Raw genomic sequence first — 21,834 nt, forward strand, 5'->3', positions numbered from 1 at the left:
AACGGAAGTTGCTTTCTATTATTAGGTTTGATGTTTAAATACTTATCGCCCAGACTTGCTAATGTTGGCAATTGAAAATTATTTGCATGTGGAGACACTACAGCAGTACAATTCCAGGCATATTGAGACAGCACTATTAAGGAAAGTTTGGCAGAATCAAGAGTCACCACATTGGGCATTTGTGTTGCATTTACTACTATATCAGCAGCTAGAGATGGAAGCCAAGTCTCATCAAGAGAGGCACTGAAGATTCATCTTTCATGAGTTTTGGGCAAGAATTTACAGACATGAGCTTGTATCTGAATGTGACTACTATCCATGGGTTCTTTCTTTGCATTGGGCAAAGCATGTCCGGTATAATGACTGATTCGGGTGTGCTAATGCTATCTAGCAACTCTTCCTTCCTATCGGGTTAGAAATACACTGACATTTGAATCTATTCATAACCATCTGATCTGTGCCATGTCAGGGGAAGGGATTCAAACCAGAGGCCATCAAGGCGACCAATCAAAGAATTAATGCATTGGAGAATGTGATGAAGTTGAGACTCGAAAATACTACTAATTACATAAAGGGAGAGCTTGATGAGCTAAAGGGAGGATTTCTTTAGGCTCAAGAAGACTCAGACGCTTGAGCAGCAGGTGAAGAGTGCCAAGTCCTTTGCAGGAAATAAGCAAGCACGAGAAGTAGTGGCTTTGAAAGCTCCTTGTTTGGTACAAAATTGGAGCCAACTGTAATTTATTGTGATAATCAAATATATGTGAAGCTCTCTATCATTCCAATGTGAAAATGTTGCCCTTGCTGAGAGGGAGTCACGGCATCAGTGATCCTTACTATGTGTTAACATGCATATTTCTCTGAGACAGAGAAATATGAGAGGAAAGCCCTTGAGAGATGATGTGCTAAATACATATTTCTCTGAGGTGGAGAAATATGAGGTGAACGCCCTTGAGAGATGTTTCTCTTTCTACTCATGGGAGTAGTCATGGTGGGCACCATGTTGAGAGACTACAAGATTACAACACATTGAGTGATTCCATAATGAGCACTTGTGTATATGCTTCTTCCCACACATGGGAGTAGCCATGGTGGACGTCATGTTGAGTGACTCCATGACATTATCATGTTGAGAAATTCTGTGATAAAACTCTTTTCCACAAACGGGTGTAGCCATTGTGGATGTCATGTTGTGCAACTCCATCAAGTTGAGAGATTCCATGATAAGCACTTTTCCACAAATGGGCATAGCCATTGTGGGTGTCATGTTGAGAGACTACATGACAGGGATATTTGGAAAGATACCTGCCTAGCTAAGAGGGAGTGTTGACGTTATAGTGTCGGGAACTTCCTAAATTTGAATAAATAAATAATTTATTTTTTATTGAAGACAACAGAGGTTCTTCACTTTGAAGGGTCAAGACAGTGAAGGATCAAGGGCAATGAAGAGTCTCACTCTTCATGTGAAAGACAAGTTGATTTTTATTGATGGCATTTGCATACATTGGGGTTACTGTTTTCGATAGTCAGTTTTTGCTTGGACAATTGGATACAGTTTTCATTGTTGGAGATTCTTAGAGGTTATGATTATTACTACAGTTGAGCTAGTTTGGTGTTAATTGTAATTCAGACTTCTGGTTGTTCATTAATAAAAACACATTTTGTGGCTAGCTTTTTCCCCCTCAAGTTGAAGGATTTTTCCAGTGTAATTCTGTGTTTATGTTCACTATTTTGTTATGTAAGCTGCTTAGGATCATTTCTGGTATAAAAAATCAACAGAAGGTAGTGTTTCTTTAGTCTGTATCAAAGTTGAGATTTATTGATAAAATGTACTTAGTTGCCATTACAAACACATTGAATTGCACACAGTAAAAGATGTATGAACTTAAAGATGCTCACTGAAGAAGTCATATACTACAAGTGTAGTCATTTACACTCAGATATTTTCTTCCAAGGAACCTTCAAACTATTACTCGCATCCTTTCCTTTCATGATGCATGCATAACAATGTAAGTTTAAAAAACTACCAAATCCAAGTTTTAAAACAAAAAAACATATTTGCCATTGGATACACATTTACAAAACTACAAAATCCAAGTTTTAAACAAATCATATTCATCATTGGTTGTTCTGATTCTTGAGATAAACCCCAAATGAAAATAATCAAACACAATAAGCAAAACACTCCACCTAACAAACACCAGTATGAAATCTTAAGAAAGTTTTTTCTTATAACTATGAAAAACACAGAAACAACAAAACATAATTAGAAGAATATACGATATGAACTATAACTATGAATTAAACTGGAAATGAAGGTAGGAATATTACCTGTTTCATTATATCTTGACAAGCAGTCTTTTGAACTTCATCTTTACAACGAGCCAAAGCCCTTTCAACATAATGAAACAAAGAAGGAGGAAACATGCCTGGCTGCATGAACAAAATAAAACATTTTACTTGACAACAAATGTAATGCCAATATCCAATAATGAAAAATCAAAGTTCAAAACACAGCCAAATGAAAAGTAATGGCTAAATTCAAGGGGAAGAAAAGAAATTAAGTAGAATATACAGTCTGCAACACAAAGGAGTGAAACTTTATTTCACTGTCTTTAAAAATTAAACTCAAAACAGTTGTCAAAGATTAAAGTTGGAATTGTCATTTAGAAAATAGTAAATACTCAAAAAGTACACTCATTAGTCGTGTTGCCATGATTATTTATTACTTGGATGGTAATTCTTTATCACAGTGCTCTACATTAAATCTTATCTTATAGCAAATGATAGATACTCCTGAAAATTGTCATCTAATATAACAAGAAACATCCACCTTATAAGGAAATTCATTTCAGAAACTCCTAAGATTTGTTATATGTTTGCATTGAGTCATCAGAAATCTCAGCTGGGTATTTGTAAGCTCAAGCAACCTCTGTGACAACTGTTTGCTATGATAGAAATCCCAGACAGACAATCAATGACTTCTTTCTCTTTGTTTTCAAACTTTTCAGAGTAGACCAAATAAAAACATAGAAACTTGTTATTGGAAATCTCAGCTAGGTATTTGTGAGCTTAAGAAACTTTATGGCAACTGTTTGCTCGCCTCGAAAATCCCAGATAAGCATTCCCTGAATCATTTCTCTTTGTTTTCAAAAATTATCAGATTAAACAAAATAAAACAATAGATATGTGTGGTATATGCAGTAATTTTGATTAAAAAATAAAGGTCATTCTTTTAGGTTACCATCCAGCAAAACACTAAATTGGTGTGAAGCAACACCCTTAAGTAAGCATTCCATTCAGGGACTATATTTTTCCATTTAATTTACATATTGTTTATCAAGGCATACAGCCCTACTCCCCTACTGTTTTGAACGCATGATCTCCACCATGTGTACACAGATATTGAATATATAATATAAAAAATTTGCCTCTCTATATGCTTGTGTGTGACAAACACACAGAGACAGAACAGTTCCCTGTCCAAAAAAATTGAATTTAACACTTTAAAAAAACTCTTCACAAACTACTGCCATTTCCCCATTCATGCAGCAGAGAATTTACTGTAGGTGCACTTCAGCATCTTACTCTTCTGTCAGAGTTGTGGCTTTTTTGGAGAGATCACTTCCATTCCATGTCATCAGACTTAAAAAAAGAAAAATTTGAAATCCAATGAACTTTAAAGAATTTTTTTATAAAAATTCTAATTTATTCATACGATAAATCAGGGATTTTATAAAAACTAATGACAATTCAAACAGCAAAGGATTTTTCTCTCATTTCATCATGTAATGAACTCTCAGAAGGGCAACACAGCAGCAATCTTTCTATTACACTGTCCAATGTCTGATGAGGTGGTTCCCATCCTACATAGCATCTTCTATTAAAAGCATTGGATATTCGTTTCAAAATAAAATAAATATAATTTCCTTTTTATACCTAAGATGTATCCATCCTTTTAAGTTTTATCTATATTATTTAATATATATAATTTATATATTTGTTGTTTACATATTGATGATTTTTAAATTAAATTTGTATACATACTTATATTATAATGTATTCAATTTAAAATCGCATTGCTTTACTTTTATGAAGTTATTATATATCTTTCTTAGAAACTATAATTTATTTATATAAGTTGAATTTTATCACGATTTTTTTTTTAAAATTTCACTCTTGCCAAATTTATCCAATATTTATCATTGCCAATCACAAACACAAACTCAATCCTTGTGAGCTAGCTTCCATTCATAGCTTTTTCAAATTTCAAGACATACAAAAGATAGTTTCAAAATGAAGAACAAACGTCTTCAAAAGTTTGCCAGACAACTTTTATAAAATATCATTCTGATTTTGTAAATTAAAAAGTAGTAACTTGAAAGAAAAAATGTGTCCAAAGCGATAGTTGAACCAAAATTCACCCTTCCACTCGGAGTTTTGCGTAGAAATTCGCAGATGTCACATGCCAGCGTGACAGACAGTTTGGAACAGGTGTTGTCCCTCTCATCCCAAATCCCCGCTTGAGTGTCATGTGTCCTTCGCATGTTCTGAGCACTCCTTTAAGTCAGCGGGTCGGGCAAGTGAAAGACTGGACATGTGTTGGCGTCACAGAATTTTGAGAGGAGATGATGAATCAAGGCAGATTGCCCGCTGGAACGCCAAGTGTCCATCCAAAGACTAGCTGCAACACTTTCATCAGTGGGCCCTGTTTCTTCCCATATATGACACATGGGTTATCTTTAAAGAGAGAAGATGATGCTAAGATGTGAATGGAACTCCTGCAAAATTTTGATTTTGTTGGTTGATGGTGTAATTAAGGCAGATAACCTTGGTTGATTCACACATGCATTCTAGTTACACTTTACTTAAGCTTACTTAAGAAATTACATAGGAGTAGTTGGAGAATGTCTGCTTTAGATAGAACTATCAATGCTTCATCATATCTACCTATTATGATTGGACTTTTCCTCTTTAAAGGGTGATCCACCTTTAATGGACATGTGACTCCTCCTTGTATTGGTATTCACATTTTGTGGTGTTATCACACTATCCCATATCCACCTTTTGTAGAGAGTGTTTTATGTTGATTGTCAAATAATGAGACGGCAACCCTCTCAATGTCCTCACTCTTGTATACTCACACTGGTTACATAAATAATCAAAAGATCTCGTTATAATGATCCATTCATATAATTGAATTATCCATTGTACTCTATTCATGATAGAAATATAAGATTATTCTTTCAATATTCATACCACTTGTTATGGTGTCTAGATTTGGACAGTGATGTATAACTTACATTTATATGACATGCATATATCATTTTTGGATAACTCAGTGTAGAATGCCTTTTAAACAGTGAAGGAACAACATGTGTTTAAAAAATGTGAAATGTTTTAAAAAAGGAAAAATTCAAATAACTCCAAATGTATTGTAAGACTATGGTCGCAAAGAGATTAATACATGAAAACATATTGATGTCTTTTCATATCATACATGTTCGTTCTAAAGCTTGCGGGTATTTGTTAAGCTTCAGTTTTTAGTCAAAGAAGACTGTTGCCTAGCATGCCACATTTTATCCCATCGCAACCCCATGTTCGTGTCTAGCTCTACAGACCTGCTGTTTCTTCCAATTTTAGTGCATTTCTTTTCAAAATTATTGTGTTGTTTGCGGACAGGGCAGGGCCAGTTGAGCAATAATGATTGGTGATCTAATTTTCTTTGTGGGTTGAAGGCTGGCTATCAACTAAAAAGCTAGCAATGTAGATCTCAACTTCCTAAGCCTCGCAGAGACAAACACATGGCGTGCTATCTGATCCGCTTTCTTTCAGGGGTTTTTGGGGCCACCGCCTCTAGCTGCTATATATTATCAAAATCTCTGTAATAAACGGAGATTGGAACTCTCAAAGTGAGAGGAGCTAGGAAACTTTCACTCTTATACGGAAAGGCTATTCTATCAAGCCTAAACTATAATGACTATTTTGAATTAATGAAATATACCAATCATGCTTTCAGCCTTTTGTTTTCAAGAATCATTGTTTTCATGAGCTTTTTCTGATCTTTTTCCTGACTTCAACATTAGCATTTTGGTTTCTGTTAGGCAGATTATGCTTTAAGCTTCTTTGTGTATGGTTATCACTTATCATTATATGCTTTTGTTTTATGTCTAATGCCCAAATAGTGGTTTGTCGATCTATGATTGTTTCCACTTTCATTTAAAGGGTTGCCTTGATATTTCATTATACTTTTTTGTTTCTAGGATTGATTGTGTAACAATTTTTAGCATCAATGTTTCGGATCATACTACATGATCCATCATCAAGATGCAGGAGAGCAAAGGAATCGTCAATACAGACTGCAGACAAATAAATGACTAAATGAGGAGGGATAGAGAGAGAAGGTAGACACAAAAACCAAGGTAGACAAGACCGCAAAAAAAATTTACTAAAAAAATAACATAAACAAGCCCCAAGATCTAACATAAACAAGTTAGATCTTGAGGTTTTTATGTTATTTATTTATTTTTAATATTGATGGTCTTGTCTGTTAGAAAGTAAAGTTCACCAATATAACTAGTGGGAGGGTGAATCATTTAAGCACTTTAAATAATCTTTATCAGCTTGAACAAAACTGAAACATGTAATCAAAAGATATAACAACCACAAGATGATGAACATGCAAAGTGACACAAGATATGTTAACTAGGGAAACCCTTGATCAAAGGGAAAACCCCGGTGAGAATGATGCCCACAAGATGATGTACTAATATAAAGTTCGTTGTGAAAGGATGTGAAACTGTTAGGAGTCAAATAAATACAATTGGTACATATAAGTCCCTATTAGGAGACTTTGAATCTCTATCAGAAGATTCCAACCCTATTAGGAGCTAATAAGAAGTCAACTGAACCTACTGTCCAAATTGCTCCAAAACAATTCTCACTAAACAATTCAGGATAACCTATCGAAAAAAATGAATTGACTAAAACAACAGCTTATCTTGCCAATACAGTTCCTTTGAAGTTCTACGACATCACCACCATCAATCTTTGCTCTGACCTTAGCAAAATTCACATCCAACCTCGCATTCAATCACATTACAATACATATGACCCCATATCATGATTTACAACCAAGCAAGCATCTTTCTTTTATACCAAGTCCTAATAACTAATTGAGTTGTCCTTGAGGCTTCCCAAATGTACAATGAATAATATAGGACCATCATAAAATATTACATTTAAGGTCCACGCACTACAATACAAATTATATCAATAATATAATACAGTCGACCTACAAGGAATAACCAACACATTGTCCTTAACAAGTCTTCACAAAATAAAAACCAAATTCCTTCTTCTCGAACAGAGCATTACGAACATGTCTTTGACCAAAATGCCTATTGAACAATCTTTAACTCCATCAAGAAGATACAACACGGACAACATACAATTTCCTGTACACTGACCAGCAACCAATCCTCAACAAAACTTATATAACGCTCACAAAATTCCATAACTCTTTCCGCAAACATAGACATAGAATATATAAACATCCAAGAACATACAACTAACCTTGCTGAATGTACTTTTGTAACCACGAACCTCGCCGAACAAAATTGTCTCTGCAACTCTACCTGAACTGTCCAAAAAGCTGATATGTTGACATCAATGACAAACCAAGTCATGAATGCAACACATAAGCACTCAATCATCTCCCAAAGCATACTAGCAATCTCCATAAGGCATTCATGTCAACAATCTCCCCCTTTGGCATTGATGGCAACATATGATGAAAAACATAGTAAGTACCAAAAATACCAAAATATATTTCTTCCTCATCTGCTTAACTCAACCAACAATATTTGCAACAAAGATACTCTCCCCCATCCATGCTACTCCCCCATGAATGTACACATCTCCCATAACATCAATTCTAAATGTAAAAAGGTGCTTTTCATGTATTACTCTCCCCCATGGACATCAATGACAAAGATGCCATTATGCCAATTCTCGAAGTTAATCATCTCCAATAGAATTTGAAAAAGCTCATTGTGTGTCAAATGACACTATTAAACAATGCTCAAGAGTTCTTAATATCTCTGTCCAAAAGTGATTATTTCCCCAAGGAAGCATCACCAACACACAATCCAAATGTAAGAATAAGCTTCGAATATACTCAACTGATGCAATCCTGCATCAATTACTTTGAAGAAGGTTGGGGCATAACACCAAGCATACCTCTCAAATACTCAAAGGTGTCCTTAGCCAAAGGATTTGTGAATATGTCTACTATCTACGCTTTTGTGCTAACATACTCCACTCTGATTTCTTTCTCTACTACCTTCTCTCTCAAGAAATGATGCTTTATTGCAATGTGCTTAGTCTTCAAATGTAACATTGGATTCTTTGACATATTAATCGTGCTTCTGTTATCACAGTGAATGATAATAGGTTCTGAAAATTGAATACTAATGTCTTGTAGAATCTACTTCATCCAAATAATCTGATTACAATTGTTTGTTGCTGCTACATACTCTGCTTTTGTTGTAGACTGTGATATACAATTTTGTTTCTTACTTAACCATGAAACCAATCTTACTCCCAAAATGGATGCTCCACCACTTGTACTTTTCATGTCATTGACATTACCTACCCAATATGCATCTGCATATGCACATAAGGTAAAGTCATGTGATGTGTCATACCATAAGCCATAATCAGATGTACCTTTCAAATATCTAAATATCATCTTTAATACTGCCAAGTGTCTCTTAGGATCTATTTGGAATCTTGCAAAAATTCCAACTACATTAGCTATATCTGGTCTTTTATGAGTCAAATACTGCAATCCTCCTATCATAGATCAGTATCTTGTTTGTTTTGCACTAGAAGATTCATCCTTACTTGATAATTTGCATCCTATAACCATAGGTGTTCCAACTGGTTTACAATTCTCCAAACCAAACTTTGTCAAAACAAGTCCTTAGGATATTTTGTCTGTGATATGAAAAACTAAAATTTGTTGACAAGTCCTTATGATATTTTGTATGTGATATGAAAGTGTCATCCTCATTCTGAGTTATTTGTAATCCCAAGAAATACTTCATCTCACCAATCATATTCATCCCAAATTCATTCTTCATTTCTTCTGAAAATTTCTTACTACCTTCATCAATTCCTCCAAAAATAATGTCATCAACAAATACAGCAATGATCGGTAAATTATTGTCATTCTTTCTCAAATACATATTATGGTCCACATTACCTTTCTTAAAACCCAAATTTTGTAAATGTTTATCCAATCTTGCATACCAAGATCTAGGTGCTTACTTCAATCCAGACAATGCTTTCTTCAATCTGCAAACCATGTCTTTGTCTTCTGTCAAAAGAAATCCATCAGGTTGTTGAATGTAAACTTCTTCCTCAAGCTCACCATTAAGAAAAACAAACTTAACATCCACCTAATAAACCTTAAAATTCTTGTAAGCTGCATATGCCAAAAACATTCTTACTACTTCAAATCTAGCAACAAGGGCAAAAGTTTCCTCAAAGTCAATTCCTTCTTGTTGTGAATAACCTTTGCGTACTAACCTCAATTTGTTTCTTACCACTCACCTTTCAACATAGAATGTTCTTGTTCTTGTAGGACCACTCAAATCTGTGGGCACAATCTCCAACTTCCTTGTACCAGTAAACATATTGCTTGGAAATGAACTCTTCTTCTACTTTGTCATCACACATTCCTTACAAACCATGTTAGAAGGTTTAACAATCTTAGGCAAATCTCTAACTACATGTGTAGTACTTATCTTCAAAATGTTATCAAAGTTAATGTGACAAAATCTCTTATGCCATAACCAACCATCATCAACTTTTGCAACCAAACATGTCATCTTAGTAAGATTCAATTAAAAAATGTTACCTCTTTTCCTTGTAACTGTACCAATCAACTTACCATCTTTATCCTTGATAATACAAGTCTTCTCTGTGAATTGCAACAGATATCCCTTATCCACAAATTGTCCAACACTCAAAAGATTATGTTTCAAACCATGAACAAAATAAGCATCCTTAATGTTAATTTTCCCATCACGTGTAACAGATCCTTTTCCATTGATCTGACAAGGTGCATTATTTCAAACTCGAACTACTCCTCCATCATAACTATTAAACTCAACAAACTTATTCATATCTTTTGTCATCTGATGAGAGCATCCACTACATATAATCTAATCTAATTTTTTGTTTTCAACATGTGATACTAAGGCTTACTTTCTATTACCTCTTCTTTCTCAGGACTTTCTTCTTTAATAGCAACAAATCCAAGTTCATCATCCACATCACCACTCTCTAATAAATTTATCACCTTAAAATTGAATATATCATCCTCATCAACATAGAAGAAATCTTCTGTAAACTTTGTCTTATAAGGCTTCCTAGGTCTTGGCTTCTTTTCTCTTTCAGGACAATTAGATGAAAAATGACCACATACTTTGCAAGTCCAACAAGCATCTATAAACATAGACATAACTCTCGCAAAACTCCATAACTCTTTCTACAAACATAGACATAGCACCTATAAACATCCAAGAACAAAATGCTTACATCATTGAATGTACTTCTGTAACCCTAAACCTCGCCGAACAAAACTATCTCTGCAACCCTACACAAACTGTCCAGAGAGTTCATATGTTGACATCAATGACAAACCAAGTCATGAATGGAACACATAAGCACTAAATTATCTCCCATAGCATACTAGCAATCTCCATAAGGCATTCATGCTAACATTGTCTACTTTGGTCTTTGTATCTACCTTCTCTCTCCATCCCTCCTTTAGTCGTCTATATGTTTGCAATCCAGTATTTACAATTCCTTTGCTCTCCTGCATCTTGATGATGGACCGTGCAATATGATCCGAAACATTAATGCTAAAAATTGTTCCACAATCGAATCCAAAAAACAAACAAAAGATCAATATGGATTGTGGAAATCTAATTGACGTAATTGATATTTCATTTTATGAGATACCTTATGCACTTTAAAGAATCCAAAAGCTTGGTGTTTTGCCTCTTCTATCTTAAGTAACACTTCCTTCCCTTATTCACACCACAACGCGAAGAGTCAGCTTCTAAAATCTCAGAGGTCCTTCAACAGAAACACGCAACTCCCACATTTGTTGAACCTCCTATTGGGTCATTCACCTAGGAGCAATTTTAGGTGTCAACAATCATTTTCGGGCACACTCGGTGAGATGCTTCACTACAATCAACATAAACCCGTTGGTCAACAAGTCGGCTATAGCTTGTTGAGATTTTGGTTGTTATTCTCAGCACCATCAACTTTGAATAGCATTTTTAACAAACACCATAGTAACTTCGAGTGCGAGCTTTGCGAGTTCTTAACAACCCCAATATCGTATGCTCACAATCATTATTGATCTTGTGGAGCTCTAACCATGGACCCATCCCATAGAGGTGCGCATTAGTTTCCTCCATGTTATGAAGGAACATCTGCTCAACCTTCATACTATCAATCGCAATCACAATTCAGTTATGACCAGAATGTTTTTTGTTACACCAAGAGGCCACCATGTCCAAAACCATTCCCCTTCCCCCCTATTTCACTAGTCTCAATGTCCCATAAAGACATTAGTCAGCTCCAAGACATGTTGATGGACTTTAGAAATATATCATCCTCATCAACATAGAAGAAATCTTCTGTAAACTTTGTCTTATAAGGCTTCCTAGGTCTTGGTTTCTTTTCTCTTTTAGGACAATTAGATGAAAAATGACCACGTACTTTGCAAGTCCAACAAGCATCTATAAACATAGACATAACTCTCGCAAAACTCCATAACTCTTTCTACAAACATAGACATAGCACCTATAAACATCCAAGAACAAAATGCTTACATCATTGAATGTACTTCTACAACCCTAAACCTCGTCGAACAAAACTATCTCTGCAACCCTACACAAACTGTCCAGAGAGTTCATATGTTGACATCAATGACAAACCAAGTCATGAATGCAACACATAAGCACTAAATTATCTCCCAAAGCATACTAGCAATCTCCATAAGGCATTCATGCTAACATTGTCTACTTTGGTCTTCGTATTTACCTTCTCTCTCCATCCCTCCTTTAGTCGTCTATATGTTTGCAATCCAGTATTTACAATTCCTTTGCTCTCCTACATCTTGATGATGGACCATGCAATATGATCCGAAACATTAATGCTAAAAATTGTTCCACAATCGAATCCAAAAAACAAACAAAAGATCAATATGGATTATGGAAATCTGATTGACGTAATTGATATTTCATTTTATGAGATACCTTATGCACTTTAAAGAATCCAAAAGCTTGGTGTTTTGCCTCTTCTATCTTAAGTAACACTTCCTTCCCTTATTCAAGCCACAACGCGAAGAGTCAGCTTCTAAAATCTCAAAGGTCCTTCAACAGAAACGCGCAACTCCACATTTGTTGAACCTCCTATTGGGTCATTCACCTAGGAGCAATTTTAGGTGTCAACAATCATTTTCGGGCACACTCGGTGAGATGCTTCACTACAATCAACATAAACCCGCTGGTCAACAAGTCGGCTATAGCTTGTTGAGATTTTGGTTGTTATTCTCAGCACCATCAACTTTGAATAGCATTTTTAACAAACACCATAGTAACTTCGAGTGCGAGCTTTGCGAGTTCTTAACAACCCCAATATCGTATGCTCACAATCATTATTGATCTTGTGGAGCTCTAACCATGGACCCATCCCATAGAGGTGCGCATTAGTTTCCTCCATGTTATGAAGGAACATCTGCTCAACCTTCATACTATCAATCGCAATCACAATTCAGTTATGACCAGAATGTTTTTTGTTACACCAAGAGGCCACCATGTCCAAAACCATTCCCCTTCCCCCTATTTCACTAGTCTCAATGTCCCATAAAGACATTAATCAGCTCCAAGACATGTTGATGGACTTTAGAAAACGAAAGGATGAATTAAATACATCCAAATACAACAAAGGGCACAAGAAGAGAAAAGGGCTTATCAGACTTATCTTTAAGGACAATCAAGGCAAGCCCAACAACAAAGGAATTTTAAAGAATACCTTGTAAAGCCAGTGGTCGTGAAGGAGCAACTAATGAAGCTTATATAATTAGTGTAAGGACTAGAAAGCCAAGCATTCCTTCCTCTTAAACATGTCACCCCAAGTTGTGTACAACCCCTCCCAGGACAGGAGTTCTCCGGCCAGAAGTTTTCATATGAGGAGACGTTGCAGAGGAACACTAATGAAGGATTACCCACTCAAGAACCCCCACAGATAGAAATACAACAAAAGGAGGAAGACTCGGTAGTCTTATTTGAAGAACTTCCCTTATTCGTAATAGGAGTCAAAGATTGCAAGGTTGCTCATCCTTACAAGGAACAAATCATGGTGGTAGAACTCCTACTATAGTCAGAGGGCCTGAAAGAAAAACCTATCCTTGGGGATGTGTGAGACGAGTCATTTCTCAATCTATCCACACTATTGGGCTAGAACAGAAGGAGTCCAGCGATGATGAAAGCTTTTCGAACGAGCTTGAAAACTTTTTCTCATCCATAGATGACAAGCCATATGCTCTTTAATCGAAAGATTATGTCACAAAAGAAATGTATGAGGGCTCACAACATACCAGATTACAGTTTAGCTGTATTACTGGATTCTCGATGGACTCAAGTTGTACCCAGATTGGTAATTAGCCCCAGTCCAGATGTGGCTCGAGTTTGCAGCAGATACTGTTGAAAGCAAGAAGATCCATCCCAGGAATGATAGAAATCGCACTCCAGATATGGCCTGGTTTCAACCCGGATAGATCCCCAACAAAATGCACAGCAAAAAATAAAGAAACCTAATCAACAAAAGCAAAACTACAATTCCTACATCTCATTCATCATGGAAAACTCCATTTCTAGTTGTTATTGGGAAATGCAATTTTTTTTACTTATCTTTAATATTTAAAATTGAATTCTCTGTTAGCAATAATCAACCATATCTCTATTAATTTTTGTTTGTACAGCCAAACCCAAATGTAGCAAAGTTGGGAAGAAATCAGTCAACTGCCAAAACCAAAATCAAGCTACCAACATAATAATGGCAACACACCACTTGAACAGACACTCTGATACCACACTGATGACACACAGCCCAGAAACCACACACAGAAAGCACTAGCAAAAGTTTTTCCCTTATATTACAGGCCAACCTACAATAACTCATAGCCACAAACTGCAGCAACACACACAGTAAAAGCCATGTAATGAGCCTTTGTCTGCTGCAAAATAACTTGCAGCTGAACTCAACAAGTTAAACATTTTTAATATTTTATTCATGCACACACACACAGATTTGACACATGACAACATTTGAAACAAAATAACACTTTTATTACATAGCTCGGCTTTTCACATTCATTTACATACAGACATACAGGGACTTGTGCTTCCCCTTCTCTTTCTCTCTTACTCTTGGTTCTCAACACAATACGGACTGTGTCTGCCACTTCTTGTACTCTGCACATGATTTTCATGTTTCTTTTTCTGTGGCCTGCTTAGTTCAGTCATGCACAATTCTGCTCTCCAAGCCTCCACACATGCTCTTGTTGCTGACAGCAATTGTGTGACCTCTCACTTTCCCCAAGCTTAACAACAGCCCTCAGGCACTGCTGCCCCTTCCCCTTGGCACTTTCTGCTGTCACATGGGCATTTTTCTTTCTACCCTATTGTGTTCTCTAGTGGTCTTTACATGGCCTTCTATCCTCTTGGCCCTCAACCTTGTTCCTTGACTCTCAGCTGCACCTCTCCACACACTTTCTATGCCCTAGGGCCTAAACTCATGACCTCTCTCCTTATCTTATGTGCTCCCTTCTCAAAACTTCATTATATATTTAATATTTTTATTAAATGTGTGTAATGTAGTTATTTTTATTTTAAAGGTAACATAGTTCTATATTTATGATTTTAATATTTATTTTATTATAATTTTTTGGCAAATTGCCAGTACAAGTACGCGTATGTGCACAAGCACGGGTGCAAGAACTAGGTACATGGGTACAAAAATTATTTTTTATACCTAGGTACATGTGTGGTACAATAAATTTGAAGAAATATAGATAATTGTAATAATAAATACATTTATTAATATAATAGTAAATAATTGATCAATGCCAAATGCCAAAATGGTAGTAATAAAGATAAATATTAAATGCCAACTGATAGTTAAATTTTTAATATTTGTCTTTATCAATTGACATTTGTTAATGATTTTAGTCATCTAAACTCTTGATTCTGGTCTCAACTACTAGAACCCCTCATTGTAATCAAATTTCTCATATCACAAGAGGACCCACTAATAAGTGGGATTTGGGGAGTGAAAAACTAATACATTTGATGGGCAGCAATGATGAGCTAGACAAGGTATTAGATGTGAGAAATACACAATGATAGAAGGGGTAAGAAATAAGAAAAGAGAGAGTGAAGAGAATAAAATGATCTTTGTATTGTGCAAAATGATGCTTTTAGGGGCATCTTAGGGTTTTTGGATGGTAAAAAAAGTTATTAGATATTTTTCCTTGTTACTTTTTGGAGCTAAACTCCTTTGGGCATGCCTGAGAAAGTCAAGGTGCATACCCAAGCCTACCCTCCAGCGAACCCATACCCAGTACAGGTACAAGATGCCTTAAGGACATATCCCATAAGGTAGTTTTTTGATACAAAAGAACCCAAATTGAACCCAACATCAAAAAGAAATTTCCTAGATCATTAACCTAATTTGTGAACCCAATCAAGGATCCAAACTGAAAAAAACATAGATAAACAGGCATAATTGAAAAAGTGGTGTTGCGTTTTTATTGAATATCCAAATTTATTGCTCTATTGAAAAATCAATTGTATATATTGCACTACGTACATTTTTGAGGTCGGAATCTTCTGCTTTGTTGCATCACTCAAGCTTTTAAATTGAAATTATCAATATTGTATTATTTAAATTAAACTAAAAATTTTTACTTTATCAACTTTTTAATCGCTCTTTATTCACTATGAATTTATTTGGATAATAAACTTGGCCTCGTGATATCTTTCATAGCCAACATGCAACTGTCACTGAAGGGAGTGATGACAATGTAACTTTAGATACAATTGTTCTTCAAAAAAAAACATTCCCACCCAAAGATGAGGAAGAAGGATATAAATAGTTCTCTTTCACTTCAAAAAATTCTAGAGCATGGACAATAGAAGATCCCAACAGCAAGTGGAGGCAATTCGTACAAAAAGTTCTAGCTAGTAATTTATTTTTTTGAATCAAATGACCTGTACAATTGAGATCCAGAAATGTAAGGACAAAAAAATGTAAATCTGCAAACTTTAAACACTAGATGCACATCTAAAACAAATTTTCTGGCACCCATTTGAATACCATGAAATCTCAAACCAAAACCATAAAACATTGCCCACAGCCATAAACCCAATTGTTAAGAATGAAAAATTACAAGCTATCTGGGATCCATTAATCTGAGCCTTATTCATGTCTATTTCAATCTGGGATCACTATGTTTGCATCACAATAGGTAAACCAAAGGCAAAGCATTATTTAGTTTAGCAAATAAAAATTACTATTCTGACAAGAACTTATATACCTTTAGCATAGCATCAGCCACATCATTTGATGAGGCCTTCTGATTTATAGATTTTACATTGACACTAGTGTATGCTGGTTTGGGGTTTGGAGATGCTCCTTGTGTATTCTTCTTAGCCACGTCTTTCAATCCAAAGGCTGTGTTTGGTGCTATTTTTGGATTTGTTGGAATTTGAAGCTTGCCAATCTTTCTTTGAGAACTTGAAATCGGTTGTACTGAGGATGTCAAATTCGGAGAAGCCTGATAAGTTGTTAGGGTTTGTGCCTTTTGCCCTTGAGATGCCAATGTCTGCTCCTTTTCTTGCACCTGATGATACTGGGGGATTTGCAATTGTAAAGGCTGTTGAAAATAGGGTTTATGTGGCACCTGTTGAAAATGAGGAGCTACTGGCTGATTATATTGTTCACTTTGGTAGCTGCTGATTGTGGTTGAATCCTTAACACCATAGCCATGTTCCAATGCTCCAACTGAGCTTACATTCTGTACATCGAAATTAAAAAAATGACAAGATGATGACACCAGTGTTATAGTGGCATGTAAAACTGATAGGTGCAAAATATTTGAGATATCAGTGACACTATAAGAAACAACAACGCCTCAAAAAATGCATACATATACATCATAAATTGACACGTAACTACATCTCAGAATTTTTCTAAATCAAATCTTTTCTAAATGAATTGTGCAGAAGCTAATCATCCTTCTATCTGACATTTGGACTGAGCTAGCTCCACCTTCAAAACATTGCACACAAGGCACAGATTAGCTTCCACACAGTTCATCCCAAAAAGATACAACAAAATATCTTCCTGCAAAGATCTTATAGATCAAAAATATATCTTTATGTTCCTGAAATGCCAATTCACAATTATCCTAATAACAGAAGGTTTTACCTCCATCCAACAACACATGCTACAATCAAATGTTTACCATAGCAAATGTGTGGGATGGCCTTAATCATGTAGTAATATCATTGAAGAACATCACCTGACTGTAATGAGATAGAAAGAGTTTGACAAGACAATACTCAAAAAAATTGGTCACGACATCTAGCAATAGACTCAACAAAATAACTATTGATTTATATGACTCTAGAAAAACACAGTGATCTTTTAAACAGTATAATAAAAGAATGTTGCAATATACCAAAGGCAAAGGGTGTGTGTGTACTGTTGCCCAGATTCATTGCATGCAACTACTTCAATTAAAAAGGACAACTAACTGCTCTTCACATCATGAAAGCAAAAACAAAAAATCGGACCTTGAGCATTCATTAGACGTTGTAGCTCTCAGTTGAATAAAAAGATCATGATTATGAGATACTGTATATTCTTTATTTCAATCAGGTTAAATGTGACATTTTATTTAGAAACTTGATGCAAATAGACTCTAAAAAATATAGGCAGTCACACTTCACTGGGAGAAAAGAATGCTTTCATTTTTTTATTATGATCAAATAGTACTTATAGACAAAACATTACAAACTTGACAAAGACATTGACTCTACTGCCACAGACATCGGGACTAACTTTCAGTTTAAACATAGGCAACAATAGCATGTTATCTACATTCAAAGCAAATGTTAACGCAACTAACAACGGCATGCATCATAATCTCACACTTAAAAAAATTAAAATTATCAATTCAAATAAAGACCCAGACCCTCGGATTGTGAATGTATTGTATCCTCAGATATTGATTACAGACCATGCTTACAACTTAGAGGATCCACCGCTAATGTCAAACCCCAGTGGTAAAACAATGAAGCTTCTGCCCCGTGAATGTATAGTGCAAAAAGAAATAAGAAAAACTATTAGAAAGATTACCATCATACCTGTAACAATGGAGTCTCATAGTATGTTTTGATATTGGATTGCCAAGATTGTTGCGTGCCAGGTGGAGGTGGTTGGGTTATTGCGGCAGAACTATTGCTTAATCCTGGAATTGCACAATCCAAAGAAGGTGTAGCACTCTTGCTACCACTAACAGTGGATTCCGTTCCAGGGGCACAACTGACATCAGATCCTGAATGTCTATAATACTCTTCCCATTGTTGGTAATCCACTTGAGTCTGATCAGATGATGTCAAACCTGGATAATTTGGATAGCCCCCATAATTTCCATAACCATTATCACCCCATGAATTTGTATGGCTGCTAAATCCTGTGCTCTGGTACCCTTCAGAGTTCTGATAAACATCAGCATTGTAATAAGTCGGGTTGCTCTGATAATATGGTGGCTCTGTATATGAGCTTGCATTGTGAAACGAGTTATTAGGCTGATATGAAGGACCAGAATTTTGATAGGCTCCCACATTCTGAGAGTAAGGATGGTTACCTTGCTGCTGATAGCCATAATTGTAACCCGGATAAGTTGGGTTCCCATATGGATAGTGATTGTAGGCACTTGGGTATGATGATGTGTATCCACTATAACCACCACCATATCCATTTTCTAATGGTATGCTTGATGAGGCAGATGGTGAAGAAGAACTAGCAACTGCTTGATTGTCTTGCACACCTGGCATTGCATTTTGCTGATAAGGTTGTTGCTGATGATAGTAACTTGTATTCTGATTGTTAGAACCGTCTACCCCAGAGTTGCTATCCATCTGATGTGATGAATTCCATGGCATTGTGGCATGCCCTGAAGGTATGGGTGGATGTAAAAGAGGTGCAGGAGGCAAAAGTGTGTCACCAGATCCTTGTCCTTGGCTCGACTGAACAGCTTGCCCTCCTTGCTGCAAATTCGGTGAAATATTTTGTCATGAAAAATCAATAACAAGCCATCACAGTTGGCATCACACATCACATGGAATTAGCAACACAATCTGAAATTGTTATTTTAACACAAAATTCAGTATAGTTCTATTGTACCCATATGTTGCCATTGTTACAAACTGAAATCTTCTCGAACAAAACAAAAAATCAATGATACTGATTTCTACAAATATGTTATTGTGCAAGACAGAAAAAGGTTCACATGAAGCATAAATAAACACCAATTAGCACAAAAGGTACCAATTTTCTAAATCATCAAACCAAAGATAACATTCACCATATTATATATGTGGTAAACACTATAATTAAGAAGAGACCAATATGATACTTCTGCCCTAGAAAGTCCAGCCTCAGCATTTTTGTATACATCTGATCGGTACTTTTAAGAGACTTGAAAGACAACAGATTATCAGAATTAAGGACGGCTGATTCTTATTTCAATGAAGTGAACAAGCAGAAGATTTAAAAATCTCTTTCTTCTTGATTATAGCAAATTGTGCAGTTGTTCTGATCTCAAATAATTAAGTCCAGACTATGGACTTAAGCTCCTCTAACATACATCTTCACAAATGTGTTGTGAAGCATACAAAAAAAGAAAACCCTAACAGCTTGAAGCTCTAAACAATAACCCTAACATCTTGAGGATAAACACCAAATAATTCTCATGGTTTTACCCTTCGTGTTACCTCATAAAAACACAACAAAAGAGTCCTACAAAGTCAGTAATCTTGAAATATCCAGGTTGTGGCTCTACAGCAGGTGAGAAGTAGATTTCTCACACTGTAGCAGGATAAAAGAAGCCCTGACCTTGAATCACATTAATACTCGAGATGAGAATACTCGAGAATATATTCTGTCAAATTAAACTGACCTAATTGCGTAAACCTAAGTATCTTATAGGGATTTTCCACGTGTTTATTGATTTGACGTTGGCATTGCGCTAGCAGATGGGGAGAAAAACTCGCGTAATCGTATTGTTTAGAGATTTGTATTCGATATAGAAAATTGAAACGCTTCGTAAGCACTAGGTTAGAATAAAAGTTGTTGGTAGGAAAAAAAATTCTTCAGTGACCTCATGGCGAAAAATAGATTGGTTTGCATTCGACTAATTTCTCGTACAACAAAACACAATGAAGGGAATCCAAGTTTAGTTTACATACCTCAAAACCCCGAACATTTTGTCTATCGTCTGTTGCTCCAAAAGCGGCCACTGAGGCGGTTGCCATTTTCAGTGCATCCTGCAACTAAAACAAACAAATAATCTATACACAGCAATGCAGACACGGATATTAAAACCCTCCGCTTAATTTGAAATCTGTCGGAATATTCGAAAGAGGGCCCTGATATTTTTCCACAAATTGCCGGTTGAATTTGATCAAGGCAGAGAGAAAAGATTGAAATTAAACAGACGAAGAGTGATCGAATGGCAACGCCTTTGGATCCACCCAATCAGCAATACGATTTAAATGCAACTGAAATCTCTACTAATATACAGTTGAAGGTTAAATTTAGTTTATTTATCTTTCATTTGCCAAAGGAAATCTCTTGTACGGGCCGGGATTTTGCCAAAAGCTCAGCCGTCCTTGCGACGAGGCAACATGAAACGAAAGGAAATTTATCCAAGCTATGGCATTTTTTCCTGTCGGAATAAAAACAGATAGATTGGCACATGACAGAAATTTATTGTGCTACCCTTCCTGAGGGTTTTAATTATTTTACCATCATATTGTATTTATATCGAAGATTTGTTTACTCAGTTAATCGTCTTTTCTTCAGCATCGTATGTATGATATCGAAGACTTTGACTTTCTGAGCAATCCGCCAAATCGAAAAAAATATTTCTTGGGAAATTTGGGTAATAATTAAAATTATGTGGTTAAAAAAACTGTTCCGGTTTTGGTTTCTTTTGTTTTTTTGAAGTGAGAAAGGCACCTAGGGAGAACTTATGGGACACGGCTATCCTCTTACAAAAATGTATAGTTGACCAATTTTCAAAAGATCAAAATATAATGGATTTTTTTTTTTAAATTCAGCATTTGATCTTTATGATCTGCATAGTTTGTAGCCGAAAACAACAAAAAAATTGAAAAAAAATCACTATGTTTTCGTGAATCCGAAAAAAAAATAGTTTGACTTTGATCTTTGGTGCATTTTTGTGAGAGATTAGCATGTCCCAAACTTATGCAGGGGTAAAGAGCAATGAATACGTGATAGGAAGTAGGAGATTATTTAACTTTTTAAGAGCAATTATATTTATGAAAGTTTTTCTTCTGGGTAAACTCAAAAGTTTATGCAAGCAAATCATTAAGAAAAAGGATCATCATCTTGATTGAAATATAAAAGGTTCATATAATTGTAAAGATTTTTATA

General features: G+C 35.6%; 1 protein-coding gene across 1 annotated transcript in view; it reads right to left on the reverse strand.

The window, feature by feature from the left end:
• SAC3A (SAC3/GANP/Nin1/mts3/eIF-3 p25 family) overlaps window positions 1-21,246 on the reverse strand; it is a 72,059-nt gene extending 50,813 nt beyond the window's left edge. Inside the window, exons 1-4 of the mRNA XM_089826786.1 lie at window positions 20,625-21,246; window positions 18,519-19,424; window positions 16,685-17,164; window positions 2,329-2,430 (exon numbers count right to left, since the gene is read on the reverse strand). Of these exons, the coding sequence (XP_089682912.1) occupies window positions 2,329-2,430; window positions 16,685-17,164; window positions 18,519-19,424; window positions 20,625-20,690 (1,554 nt within the window). The 5' untranslated portion in view covers window positions 20,691-21,246. The remainder of the gene's footprint in view (window positions 1-2,328; window positions 2,431-16,684; window positions 17,165-18,518; window positions 19,425-20,624) is intronic.
• Between the last annotated feature and the right edge of the window lie 588 nt (window positions 21,247-21,834).

Source organism: Cupressus sempervirens, chromosome 4 (genome assembly GCF_028749045.1).
Source record: "Cupressus sempervirens isolate cs-2001-9-10 chromosome 4, ASM2874904v1, whole genome shotgun sequence".
NCBI lineage: Eukaryota > Viridiplantae > Streptophyta > Pinopsida > Cupressales > Cupressaceae > Cupressus > Cupressus sempervirens.